This window comes from Trichomycterus rosablanca, chromosome 27, assembly GCF_030014385.1.
Source record: "Trichomycterus rosablanca isolate fTriRos1 chromosome 27, fTriRos1.hap1, whole genome shotgun sequence".
Taxonomy (NCBI): Eukaryota; Metazoa; Chordata; class Actinopteri; order Siluriformes; family Trichomycteridae; genus Trichomycterus; species Trichomycterus rosablanca.
In genome coordinates this window covers 10,977,217-10,991,189 of record NC_086014.1, presented here as the reverse complement: position 1 = coordinate 10,991,189, position 13,973 = coordinate 10,977,217, and the positions used below count along the sequence as shown (strand labels likewise).

At 35.8% G+C, this 13,973-nt stretch overlaps 2 protein-coding genes across 2 annotated transcripts; one reads left to right on the top strand and one right to left on the bottom strand.

Moving 5' to 3' along the window:
• Positions 1-1,164: 1,164 nt before the first annotated feature.
• LOC134303866 (DNA replication factor Cdt1-like) lies at positions 1,165-3,836 on the top strand. The gene is made up of 7 exons (XM_062989317.1): positions 1,165-1,706; positions 2,225-2,335; positions 2,423-2,664; positions 2,752-2,807; positions 2,851-3,050; positions 3,147-3,348; positions 3,443-3,836. Exons 1-7 carry the CDS (start codon positions 1,224-1,226, stop codon positions 3,604-3,606), a joined length of 1,458 nt encoding a protein of 485 aa, XP_062845387.1. The 5' UTR covers positions 1,165-1,223; the 3' UTR covers positions 3,607-3,836.
• A 14-nt stretch (positions 3,837-3,850) lies between these two features.
• On the bottom strand, positions 3,851-13,430 carry LOC134304227 (adenine phosphoribosyltransferase-like). Its single transcript, XM_062989823.1, has 5 exons — positions 13,226-13,430; positions 12,415-12,518; positions 12,106-12,239; positions 11,934-12,012; positions 3,851-4,061 (listed from the first exon to the last, which is right to left on the bottom strand). Exons 1-5 carry the CDS (start codon positions 13,315-13,317, stop codon positions 3,922-3,924), a joined length of 549 nt encoding a protein of 182 aa, XP_062845893.1. The 5' UTR covers positions 13,318-13,430; the 3' UTR covers positions 3,851-3,921.
• Between the last annotated feature and the right edge of the window lie 543 nt (positions 13,431-13,973).

Sequence of the window (13,973 nt, the reverse complement as noted above, 5' to 3'; positions counted from 1 at the left end):
CCTGTCCTGGAATATTCTAAACTGAAATATATTTCCAATATATACACGATTTTGAATAGTGTGCTTAATTCTTTATAGTGGGAGATAAAACATGCCCTATTTTAAACCTAAAAAACAGTGCTTGTGTAACCGTAATAAGCTTCTAAAATTAAAGTACCAAAATGTTTGTGAGTAAAGTAATTTTATGTATAACCACATAACTGTAATAGTGTGCATTTATGTAAGACGTTTTTTTAAATAAAATAATTAATAAGGATTTTCTTAATCGTTTAAGTTTTGTAAAAAGCACTTGATTAATTGTAGCTATAAAATAATAGTAAAATGAATCTGTTTGATCAATAAGAGGACCAATCACGTGGTACCATTTCACATGGAATGTTTAATGTAAAAGCTATTAAATGTGTTAATGCTGATTTAATCATTACTAAGTGCTCACTACGTTTCAGTGTTAGATGTAAAGCTTACTTAAATCTCAATGTTTCACAGAATGAGAACCGCTTTTAATAATAATTAAGTCAAAATCACAAAATTAAGTAGTTAATGAATTTGTCATACATATAATTAATATTTTATATAACTAATGAACTATTATTATTAATCAGTTACATTCAGTAAGTTTAAATATTCCCTGTCTGTTTGTAAGGAGAATTTTTTTTTTAAATATAGCTAAATGGAACAAAATTAAAACTATATGGAGGATAATATGTAAGTTGTACTTAATCGTTAGTGTTTGTATAAATGAGTTGATTTGTATTCTTGTAATTGCTTTGATATAAAAATTTGTAATTTAATAGATGAAATATAACATCTATTTATCACGGTAATCATTTACAATTAAAATAATAAAATGTACTGTTTATTGTTGTTAATATATATTTAATAAATCACGTTCTGTGAAAATTAAGGCTATTTGTGCTTCGTTCTAAACACCCCTTTGCTCACTACATTAGTGCCCTAGATAGGGTTGTAAGAAGAAAGCATGTACACTATACTGTAGTTGACTAAAAAGCTATTTGGTATTCAGCCCTTGTTTGCGTAACGCAGTCGTCATTTAATCACATGATGTTTGATCAACGGGTTGTCCAATGGGTGCGCTGAAAGTGAGACTTAGTCCCGCCTACACTTGTGACGTGGCAGAGTTTCGCGGGAAAGTTAATAGAGAAGCGGAGCGTCGGCTTTATTCGGTTGTAATCGAGCACAGCGGTGAGTAAAGCGTCTGAAACATGGCTCAGGCCCGAGTTACTGATTATTTCTCACAGAGTAAGAAAGCCGGAACGGATCGAAGCTTAAGGTCGAAGTCTCAGAAGACTCGAACGGCGGCTGAACAGCGTGTGGTGTCCGAGGTGAAGAGCGTCAAGAGCCGGAGCTCGAGGAGCAGCAGGGCCGCCAGCACACAGCAACAAAGCGCGCAGCTGCAGGCGGTGCAGGAGGAGTTTCTCCGGGTTATAGACGAGGCCGTGTCTGCTCCTCCGGACCATGTGGATCAGGAGGAACTCGACCCCGTGCAACAGAGTCCCCGCACCCCGAAGAGGACTTCAGCCGAGGCCGAGTTTGATCTGGGTTCAACCGTGTTCGCCTCCGCTACCGAGCTCCACAGCACGGCTAAGAAACGCCTCCGAGTCGCTAAAGAGGAGGCCGCCGCCGCCGCCACGAAGAAGACCGCCAGAAAGAAGCTGGTTCTCTCCAAACACGGAGAAACGGAGAAGGTGAGATGAAGATTAATCTGGTTTGAACGTGGCTGTGGTTCTTGTACAAGCAGTTACATTAATTTATTCATTCATTCATGAAGAATCGGTTCGTATGTCGAATCATTTAAATGTGTTTGGTGATTCATTGTGAACATGTTCGATCGTGTTGATGCAAGTCGATTCTCCGAATCTATGTTTGAATACCGAAGCCGACTTTTACAATACACACCCTATAACTTATTTTTGCAGTTTATGTGAAATATATAATTATAATGTAACGCTATATGCCCGAGTTTATGCAGCGCTTTTAACTGACGCCTGGAATCGACACACTGAAGTGATTCTTTCACTGAATCACAGACTCGTACAATCGATTCTAGCAGCACTTGTGTTTGTATAAGAGCCATTAAACGGCGTTCACACATGCAGTGATTCAGAAAACCATCAAGATAGCGTGTTTAGACTGGGAGGATATAGTCGTTGCTACCCAAGAGTTAATGTTTGTGCTTTAATGCAATTGTGGTTTGCATATGCAGGCTTTGGCCACCACGCCAACCCGAGAAGACTCGAACAATGTGGTCGAACAGGGTGCACATGGTTCCCCCTTGAACAAAGTAAGCAAATCTAAGCAGACTACCAAAAACAAGGTAAAAATCAATAAATCTAGGGACTCATCTAAATGATTTCAGTTTGTCTAATCAGCAGTTGTTGTATTTATCTTGATCTTGTTCCAGAAACAATTTTCCAGAGAAGACGTGGCAACATTGAAAGCTCGTCTGCAGAAACTGAAAGGTCAGGCCGAATCGACGACCTCACCGAAACCAGCCCCGGTGTCGGCCGTCGCCGAGCTCCAGTCTCGACTGGACAGTGCCAGGGAGCTCGCGGTCGAGGTTCAGCAGAGGAAGGAGGAAAGACTCTCGGAGCAGGAGAAAACCAGCGAGGAGCAGAAACGAGACCTGCACAAAGCCGATGAAGGGTAGGATTTAACTAACATGTAGAATTGATCTGTGGATGAGTGGATCCTCGGCACTCTTATCATCTGCTTTTTTTATTTTCAATTCAGCACGAATCTTCCAGCCTACCGGCGCTACCACACTCTAGCCCAAGACGACCCCAAAGGTAGAGGACATTAAGAGGCTAAAGAAATCACACATACTTAAAGTTTCATTGCTGGTTGATATTTGTACCAGATTTTCAAACGTTGTTTTGTTCATGCAGATGGAGAAGGCGTTGGCTAACATGGCTTTAAAAACAGCAGAAGCGGCTCGTTCTAAAGAGGCGGATCCTCCAGGAAAACCAGCTGAGACACCCACACAGACCTCCAGCGCTCTCGAGGGCGTGTCCCAGTCTCTGCTGGAGAGGGTACGTGTTAAAACCTCCACGCTGTTCGGCAGTGCTTTACTTTAATGACATTTATTAAAACTCCTTTTACAAATGTCCTTTCTCTCGCTTCACCAGATCAGAGCCAAAGAAGCGCAGAAACTACAAGCGGCCATGACCCGGGACCCGAAACGAGAGGAGCGCCTGTCGATGATGTCGCACCTGCCGGAGATGGCCCGGATCCTGAGGAACGTGTTCGTGGCCGAAAAGAAACCCGCTCTGACCATGGAGCTGGCCTGTAATCGCATGACTCGTAGCTACCGCTCGTCTCTCGGCGCAGGTGAGCACACGTAGTTAAGCGGAGCGATTAAATTCAAACGTTTAACGTGTCGCACATCATCGAGTTAAAGCCCCGCGTGCCCTTTTTATTTTAGGTGAAATGGAAAAACAGCTCCGTCTGCTGGCCGACTCGGTACCAGAGTGGCTGACGCTGCACCCGATCAGAAAAGACGTTTACCTCAAGCTGAACAAGAACACGAACGTGAGCCTGGTTTTGGAGAAACTAAATCGGAAGATAAAGGAAGAAGAGCGATGCTGACGAAGTAAACGTCGGACTTTGAACGATGTGCAATAGTTTTTAAATCGTTGTACCGGCTGTTTTAGACACTGTTTAAAAGTGAAATGTTTTGTAGTAACGTGTAAAATCGAATTGTGATTTTCGATCGACTCGTTCGATGTAACCGTACACTGTCCGAGCGGTCACGACTGTATGATCGAGGAGGATGTCGTTGCTCAAATGTTCAATAAACAAGTGATTGTGTGTTAAAACATGCTAGCAAACGTTTGTATTTGTACATATAGTAATAGTTTTAATGGTAACGCATGCTGTAACACACTGTTCTGTACACGTGTCTCAGTATTGTACTAGTGAGTAGATCGGAATGGGTTTGAGTTTTTCTGCACCAGGTAGATCTTTTAACTCCACCACTAGCAAGCAGCACAACACCTCAGCCTGGAGCTTCTTCATCAGCTCACATGCAGCGTTCAAAGTACCTACAAGACAAGGTAGGAACCTTTATTAACTTACACTTTTACAACTTCACTTAAAAAAACTTGAACGTAACTTTAAAAACTTAATGTTCACAAAACTTAAACTTTAAAAACTACTTTAACGCTTAAAAACGTTAGCTTTTAACGTTTAAAAATTTTAACCTTTAAAAACTTTTAACCTTTAAAAACTTTTAACCTTTAAAAACTTTAAATTGTAACGCTTCACTTTAACCTTTAAAAACTTTACATTTTAACGCTTCAACTTTAACCTTTAAAAACTTTAAATTGTAACGCTTTAACTTTAACCTTTAAAAACTTTTAACCTTTAAAAACTTTAAATTGTAACGCTTAAACTTTAACCTTTAAAAACTTTAAATTGTAACGCTTAAACTTTAACCTTTAAAAACTTTTAACCTTTAAAAACTTTACATTTTAACGCTTAAACTTTAACTTTTAAAAACTTTTAACCTTTAAAAACTTTAAATTTTAATGCTTAAACTTTAACCTTTACAAAAAACCTTTTAAAAACTTTTATATAAAGATACAAGATAGATACTTCAACACTAATATCTAAAGAAAGCTACTTCAACACATATGTATAGAAAGCTACTTCAACACTAATATGTATAGAAAGCTACTTCAACACTAATATGTATAGAAAGAAAGCTACTTTAATATCTAAAGAAAGCTACTTCAACAGTAATATGTATAGAAAGCTACTTCAATACTAATATGTATAGAAAGCTACTTCAACACTAATATGTATAGAAAGCTACTTCAACACTAATATGTATAGAAAGCCACTTCAACACTAATATGTATAGAAAGAAAGCTACTTTAATATCTAAAGAAAGCTACTTCAACAGTAATATGTATAGAAAGCTACTTTAAAGAAAGCTACTTCAACAGTAATATGTATAGAAAGCTACTTTAATATCTAAAGAAAGCTACTTCAACAGTAATATGTATAGAAAGCTACTTTAAAGAAAGCTACTTCAACAGTAATATGTATAGAAAGAGACTTTAATATCTAAAGAAAGCTACTTCAACACTAATATGTATAGAAAGAGACTTTAATATCTAAAGAAAGCTACTTCAACACTAATATGTATAGAAAGAGACTTTAATATCTAAAGAAAGCTACTTCAACACTAATATGTATAGAAAGAGACTTTAATATCTATAGAAAGCTACTTCAACACTAATATGTATAGAAAGCTACTTCAACAGTAACATGTATAGAAAGCTACTTTAATATGTAAAGAAAGCTACTTCAACAGTAACATGTATAGAAAGCCACTTTAATATGTAAAGAAAGCTACTTCAACACTAACATGTATAGAAAGCCACTTTAATATGTAAAGAAAGCCACTTTAATATGTAAAGAAAGCTACTTCAACACTAACATGTATAGAAAGCCACTTTAATATGTAAAGAAAGCCACTTTAATATGTAAAGAAAGCTACTTCAACACTAACATGTATAGAAAGCCACTTTAATATGTAAAGAAAGCCACTTTAATATGTAAAGAAAGCTACTTCAACACTAACATGTATAGAAAGCCACTTTAATATGTAAAGAAAGCCACTTTAATATGTAAAGAAAGCTACTTCAACACTAACATGTATAGAAAGCCACTTTAATATGTAAAGAAAGCCACTTTAATATGTAAAGAAAGCTACTTCAACACTAACATGTATAGAAAGCCACTTTAATATGTAAAGAAAGCCACTTTAATATGTAAAGAAAGCTACTTCAACACTAACATGTATAGAAAGCCACTTTAATATGTAAAGAAAGCCACTTTAATATGTAAAGAAAGCTACTTCAACACTAACATGTATAGAAAGCCACTTTAATATGTAAAGAAAGCCACTTTAATATGTAAAGAAAGCTACTTCAACACTAACATGTATAGAAAGCCACTTTAATATGTAAAGAAAGCCACTTTAATATGTAAAGAAAGCTACTTCAACACTAACATGTATAGAAAGCCACTTTAATATGTATAGAAAGCCACTTTAATATGTAAAGAAAGCTACTTCAACACTAACATGTATAGAAAGCCACTTTAATATGTAAAGAAAGCCACTTTAATATGTAAAGAAAGCTACTTCAACACTAACATGTATAGAAAGCCACTTTAATATGTAAAGAAAGCCACTTTAATATGTAAAGAAAGCTACTTCAACACTAACATGTATAGAAAGCCACTTTAATATGTAAAGAAAGCCACTTTAATATGTAAAGAAAGCTACTTCAACACTAACATGTATAGAAAGCCACTTTAATATGTAAAGAAAGCCACTTCAACACTAACATGTATAGAAAGCCACTTTAATATGTAAAGAAAGCCACTTTAATATGTAAAGAAAGCTACTTCAACACTAACATGTATAGAAAGCCACTTTAATATGTAAAGAAAGCCACTTTAATATGTAAAGAAAGCTACTTCAACACTAACATGTATAGAAAGCCACTTTAATATGTAAAGAAAGCTACTTCAACACTAATATGTATAGAAAGCCACTTTAATATGTAAAGAAAGCTACTTCAACACTAACATGTATAGAAAGCCACTTTAATATGTAAAGAAAGCCACTTTAATATGTAAAGAAAGCTACTTCAACACTAACATGTATAGAAAGCCACTTTAATATGTAAAGAAAGCTACTTCAACACTAACATGTATAGAAAGCCACTTTAATATGTAAAGAAAGCTACTTCAACACTAACATGTATAGAAAGCCACTTTAATATGTATAGAAAGCTACTTCAACACTAACATGTATAGAAAGCCACTTTAATATGTAAAGAAAGCTACTTCAACACTAACATGTATAGAAAGCCACTTTAATATGTATAGAAAGCTACTTCAACACTAACATGTATAGAAAGCCACTTTAATATGTATAGAAAGCCACTTTAATATGTAAAGAAAGCTACTTCAACACTAACATGTATAGAAAGCCACTTTAATATGTAAAGAAAGCTACTTCAACACTAACATGTATAGAAAGCCACTTTAATATGTAAAGAAAGCTACTTCAACACTAACATGTATAGAAAGCCACTTTAATATGTAAAGAAAGCTACTTCAACACTAACATGTATAGAAAGCCACTTTAATATGTAAAGAAAGCTACTTCAACACTAACATGTATAGAAAGAGACTTTAATATCTAAAGAAAGCTACTTCAACACTAATATGTAAAGAAAGCTACTTCAACAGTAACATGTATAGAAAGCCACTTTAATATGTAAAGAAAGCTACTTCAACACTAACATGTATAGAAAGCCACTTTAATATGTAAAGAAAGCTACTTCAACACTAACATGTATAGAAAGCCACTTTAATATGTAAAGAAAGCTACTTCAACACTAACATGTATAGAAAGCCACTTTAATATGTAAAGAAAGCTACTTCAACACTAACATGTATAGAAAGCCACTTTAATATGTAAAGAAAGCTACTTCAACACTAATATGTAAAGAAAGCTACTTCAACAGTAACATGTATAGAAAGCCACTTTAATATGTAAAGAAAGCTACTTCAACACTAATATGTAAAGAAAGCTACTTCAACAGTAACATGTATAGAAAGCCACTTTAACACTAATAGCTAAAGAAAGCCACTTCAACACTAACATGTATAGAAAGCCACTTTAACACTAATAGCTAAAGAAAGCCACTTCAACACTAATATGTATAGAAAGAGACTTTAATAGCTAAAGAAAGAGACTTTAATAGCTAAAGAAAGCGACTTCAACACTAATATGTATAGAAAGCTACTTCAACACTAATATGTATAGAAAGAGACTTTAATATCTATAGAAAGCTACTTCAACACTAATATGTATAGAAAGAGACTTTAATATCTAAAGAAAGCTACTTCAACACTAATATGTATAGAAAGAGACTTTAATATCTATAGAAAGCTACTTCAACACTAATATGTATAGAAAGAGACTTTAATATCTATAGAAAGAGACTTTAATATCTATAGAAAGCTACTTCAACACTAATATGTATAGAAAGAGACTTTAATATCTATAGAAAGAGACTTTAATATCTATAGAAAGCTACTTCAACACTAATATGTATAGAAAGAGACTTTAATATCTATAGAAAGCTACTTCAACACTGGACTCATTGAAATATATTGAAGAATGAAGGGAAGAGGGGACATCTATTGAAATATATTTAAGAATGAAGGGAAGAGGGGACATCTATTGAAATATATTGAAGAATGAAGGGAAGAGGGGACTTCTATTGAAATATATTGAAGAATGAAGGGAAGAGGGGACTTCTATTGAAATATATTGAAGAATGAAGGGAAGAGGGGACTTCTATTGAAGAATGAAGGGAAGAGGGGACTTCTATTTAAATCTATTGAAGAATGAAGGGAAGAGGGGACTTCTATTGAAATATATTGAAGAATGAAGGGAAGAGGGGACTTCTATTTAAATATATTGAAGAATGAAGGGAAGAGGGGACTTCTATTGAAGAATGAAGGGAAGAGGGGACTTCTATTGAAATATATTGAAGAATGAAGGGAAGAGGGGACTTCTATTGAAATATATTGAAGAATGAAGGGAAGAGGGGACTTCTATTGAAATATATTTAAGAATGAAGGGAAGAGGGGACTTCTATTTAAATCTATTTAAGAATGAAGGGAAGAGGGGACTTCTATTGAAATATATTGAAGAATGAAGGGAAGAGGGGACTTCTATTTAAATATATTGAAGAATGAAGGGAAGAGGGGACATCTATTGAAATATATTGAAGAATGAACTTCTATTGAAGAATGAAGGGAAGAGGGGACTTCTATTGAAATATATTGAAGAATGAAGGGAAGAGGGGACTTCTATTGAAGAATGAAGGGAAGAGGGGACTTCTATTTAAATCTATTGAAGAATGAAGGGAAGAGGGGACTTCTATTGAAGAATGAAGGGAAGAGGGGACTTCTATTGAAATATATTGAAGAATGAAGGGAAGAGGGGACTTCTATTGAAATATATTGAAGAATGAAGGGAAGAGGGGACTTCTATTGAAATCTATTGAAGAATGAAGGGAAGAGGGGACTTCTATTGAAGAATGAAGGGAAGAGGGGACTTCTATTGAAATATATTGAAGAATGAAGGGAAGAGGGGACTTCTATTGAAATATATTGAAGAATGAAGGGAAGAGGGGACTTCTATTGAAGAATGAAGGGAAGAGGGGACTTCTATTGAAATATATTGAAGAATGAAGGGAAGAGGGGACTTCTATTGAAATATATTGAAGAATGAAGGGAAGAGGGGACTTCTATTGAAGAATGAAGGGAAGAGGGGACTTCTATTTAAATATATTGAAGAATGAAGGGAAGAGGGGACTTCTATTGAAATATATTGAAGAATGAAGGGAAGAGGGGACTTCTATTGAAATATATTGAAGAATGAAGGGAAGAGGGGACTTCTATTTAAATATATTGAAGAATGAAGGGAAGAGGGGACATCTATTGAAATATATTGAAGAATGAAGGGAAGAGGGGACTTCTATTGAAATATATTGAAGAATGAAGGGAAGAGGGGACTTCTATTTAAATATATTGAAGAATGAAGGGAAGAGGGGACTTCTATTTAAATATATTGAAGAATGAAGGGAAGAGGGGACTTCTATTGAAGAATGAAGGGAAGAGGGGACTTCTATTGAAATATATTGAAGAATGAAGGGAAGAGGGGACTTCTATTGAAATATATTGAAGAATGAAGGGAAGAGGGGACATCTATTGAAATATATTGAAGAATGAAGGGAAGAGGGGACTTCTATTGAAATATATTGAAGAATGAAGGGAAGAGGGGACTTCTATTTAAATATATTGAAGAATGAAGGGAAGAGGGGACATCTATTGAAATATATTGAAGAATGAAGGGAAGAGGGGACTTCTATTGAAATATATTGAAGAATGAAGGGAAGAGGGGACTTCTATTTAAATCTATTTAAGAATGAAGGGAAGAGGGGACTTCTATTTAAATATATTGAAGAATGAAGGGAAGAGGGGACTTCTATTGAAGAATGAAGGGAAGAGGGGACTTCTATTGAAATATATTGAAGAATGAAGGGAAGAGGGGACTTCTATTGAAATATATTGAAGAATGAAGGGAAGAGGGGACTTCTATTGAAGAATGAAGGGAAGAGGGGACTTCTATTGAAATATATTGAAGAATGAAGGGAAGAGGGGACTTCTATTGAAGAATGAAGGGAAGAGGGGACTTCTATTGAAATATATTGAAGAATGAAGGGAAGAGGGGACTTCTATTGAAATATATTGAAGAATGAAGGGAAGAGGGGACTTCTATTGAAATATATTGAAGAATGAAGGGAAGAGGGGACTTCTATTGAAATATATTGAAGAATGAAGGGAAGAGGGGACTTCTATTGAAATATATTGAAGAATGAAGGGAAGAGGGGACTTCTATTTAAATATATTGAAGAATGAAGGGAAGAGGGGACATCTATTGAAATATATTGAAGAATGAAGGGAAGAGGGGACTTCTATTGAAATATATTGAAGAATGAAGGGAAGAGGGGACTTCTATTGAAATATATTGAAGAATGAAGGGAAGAGGGGACATCTATTTAAATATATTGAAGAATGAAGGGAAGAGGGGACTTCTATTGAAATATATTGAAGAATGAAGGGAAGAGGGGACTTCTATTGAAATATATTGAAGAATGAAGGGAAGAGGGGACATCTATTGAAATATATTGAAGAATGAAGGGAAGAGGGGACTTCTATTGAAATATATTGAAGAATGAAGGGAAGAGGGGACTTCTATTTAAATATATTGAAGAATGAAGGGAAGAGGGGACATCTATTTAAATATATTGAAGAATGAAGGGAAGAGGGGACTTCTATTGAAATATATTGAAGAATGAAGGGAAGAGGGGACTTCTATTGAAATATATTGAAGAATGAAGGGAAGAGGGGACTTCTATTTAAATATATTGAAGAATGAAGGGAAGAGGGGACATCTATTGAAATATATTGAAGAATGAAGGGAAGAGGGGACTTCTATTGAAGAATGAAGGGAAGAGGGGACTTCTATTGAAGAATGAAGGGAAGAGGGGACTTCTATTGAAATATATTGAAGAATGAAGGGAAGAGGGGACTTCTATTGAAGAATGAAGGGAAGAGGGGACTTCTATTTAAATCTATTTAAGAATGAAGGGAAGAGGGGACTTCTATTGAAATATATTGAAGAATGAAGGGAAGAGGGGACTTCTATTGAAATATATTGAAGAATGAAGGGAAGAGGGGACATCTATTGAAATATATTGAAGAATGAAGGGAAGAGGGGACATCTATTGAAATATATTGAAGAATGAAGGGAAGAGGGGACTTCTATTTAAATATATTTAAGAATGAAGGGAAGAGGGGACTTCTATTGAAGAATGAAGGGAAGAGGGGACTTCTATTGAAGAATGAAGGGAAGAGGAGACTTCTATTTAAGAATGAAGGGAAGAGGGGACTTCTATTTAAATCTATTTAAGAATGAAGGGAAGAGGGGACTTCTATTTAAATCTATTTAAGAATGAAGGGAAGAGGGGACTTCTATGTAAGAATGAAGGGAAGAGGGGACTTCTATTTAAGAATGAAGGGAAGAGGGGACTTCTATTAAAGAAGAGTTTAAGAGTTTTAAATATATTTTATATTAAGTTACGTACTAAGACATTTAGATAGAAGTATTTAGGAACTAACTGCTTTACATACGTAATTGGTTACTTAGATTAATTGCTTTACATACGTAATTGGTTACTTAGATGTGTAGTGTGTGTTGAACACAATTGTATGAAAGTTTAACAAACAAAACATGCAAGATCTTCACCTACCTCCAGTGGCCAGCAAGTCATCAATCAGAATGACCTGCTGTCCACGTTCCACACAGTCGACTTGTACTTCAGCTTCAGCCTGTAAAAAACACGCTTAACTCAAACCTTCGTAATACATGCATTGTACACTCATCGAGCCACACTTTATTCTCTGAACCTCTTCACATTTTACCATGGCATATTCAAGAGTATATTCAACAGCCACGGTAGGACCGGGAAGCTTCCCCTTCTTCCTGACGGGCACAAAGCCGATTCCCAACCTCTGCGACAAAAGAGGCCCGAACAAAAAGCCTCTAGCTTCCAGACCTGCAAATAAAACAAATCTATCTGTACATATACATTTCAAAACTTACACACCTTTACTAACTTTCTCCATTATAAACATCCCTCAACTCTTTATTAAAGCATTTTTTAAATTCTTAGTCGATATGACCAAAACTTTACTGTGATCCTGCTGTTAATAATAAATAACATTCCTTACCAACTATGAGTTCAGTCTGTGGATACTTCTGTCTGACATGTTCTTCAAACAAATCGATGACCGCAGTCAGCGCTTTGGGCTCCTTCACGATTGGACAAATATCCCTAAACCACACAAAGATAGATGGACATTAAAACACAATTAGAACCATAGATGGACAGTTTAGACTTGCAGCCCACTATAATTACACACGGGCACAGCATTCTGTGAACACAAGTAGAACTGCTATAAGGGTTCAAATGCAAATGTCATTAACACATTTAAACAACAAAAAAAACTACCAGTTTAAGAGGAACACTGGCAACCATTATAAGTAAACATATAGCACTCCTAATAAAAAGGGCAATGTCCACTGCAACGCTGTGACCAACATTAACCAACATCATAAAATCTAGATAGGTACAGAGTTTAGAAACAGTTCAGATACATTCACTGATTGTAGCTGTACAAAGTATAAAAGAAATAACCACATTACAAACTAAACACACTGATTACAGACATGTGGGACCTCATTCAAACCCTTGCTGTGAATTCTGGGAACAGTTACACAACAAACCACGTCGTGGTAAATGCTAACGGAAAAATACAATAAAACTGCACAAAAACTTCTAAAAGTAAAAGTAACATAATTACTCACTCACGCGTGTTTTATAATCTCACTGCTTCTGCTTTCAGTCACCTAAACGTAACTTTTACCGCGGCTCATTCAAACCGTTACTAGCGTTAATGCTAGCGGCTTGTTTACAACGGCTCAACACGTTCAAACAAAGCCGCTACACTTACGACACATACTAATGTTACATGTACTCACTTAAACACGATTCCTTTGGTTGGAAAGTCAGGAAAATCCCGAATATTCCGTTCGATAAGCTCAAGTTTCTGAGCTTTGGTGCTAGCATCCATGCTCACAGCAGCCTCCAGCTTCCCGTCACTATACGCGTGTGAGATTGAGGGTGCGTGTCAAATCGACCTCTCAGGCACCCTACACACTAACCGGTAGTAGCGTTTGCTGCTCCTCTGAACCAGGGGTGTCCAAACTGACTGCCAGGTGGTGTAAAAAAACATGCAAACAATGTAGTACAACAAATAAACATATAATAGACCGACTTTATTACTAACCCTCATTTCTATTTCAATAACTAATGATCCACCGTTGAAATTGTTCAACAAACTAATATTTTGCCAATTCCACTAAGATAAAATAAAATAAGATAACAAAATAAGATAAGATAGCGTTTTATTATCCTACGAAAAACACTGTCAAATAGGAGGTGATAAAAACCAGTGCAGTGCGCCACCTTGTGGAAAATTAATCCTAACGGGGTTAATCCTAACAGCAAGACTGGTGAAAGATTGGTTTGATGAACATGAAAGTGAAGTTGAACATCTCCCATGGCCTGCACAGTCACCAGATCTAAATATTATTGAGCCACTTTGGGGTGTTTTGGAGAAGCGAGTCAGGAAACGTTTTCCTCCACCAGCATCACGTAGTGACCTGGCCACTATCCTGCAAGAAGAATGGCTTAAAATCCCTCTGACCACTGTGCAGGACTTGTATA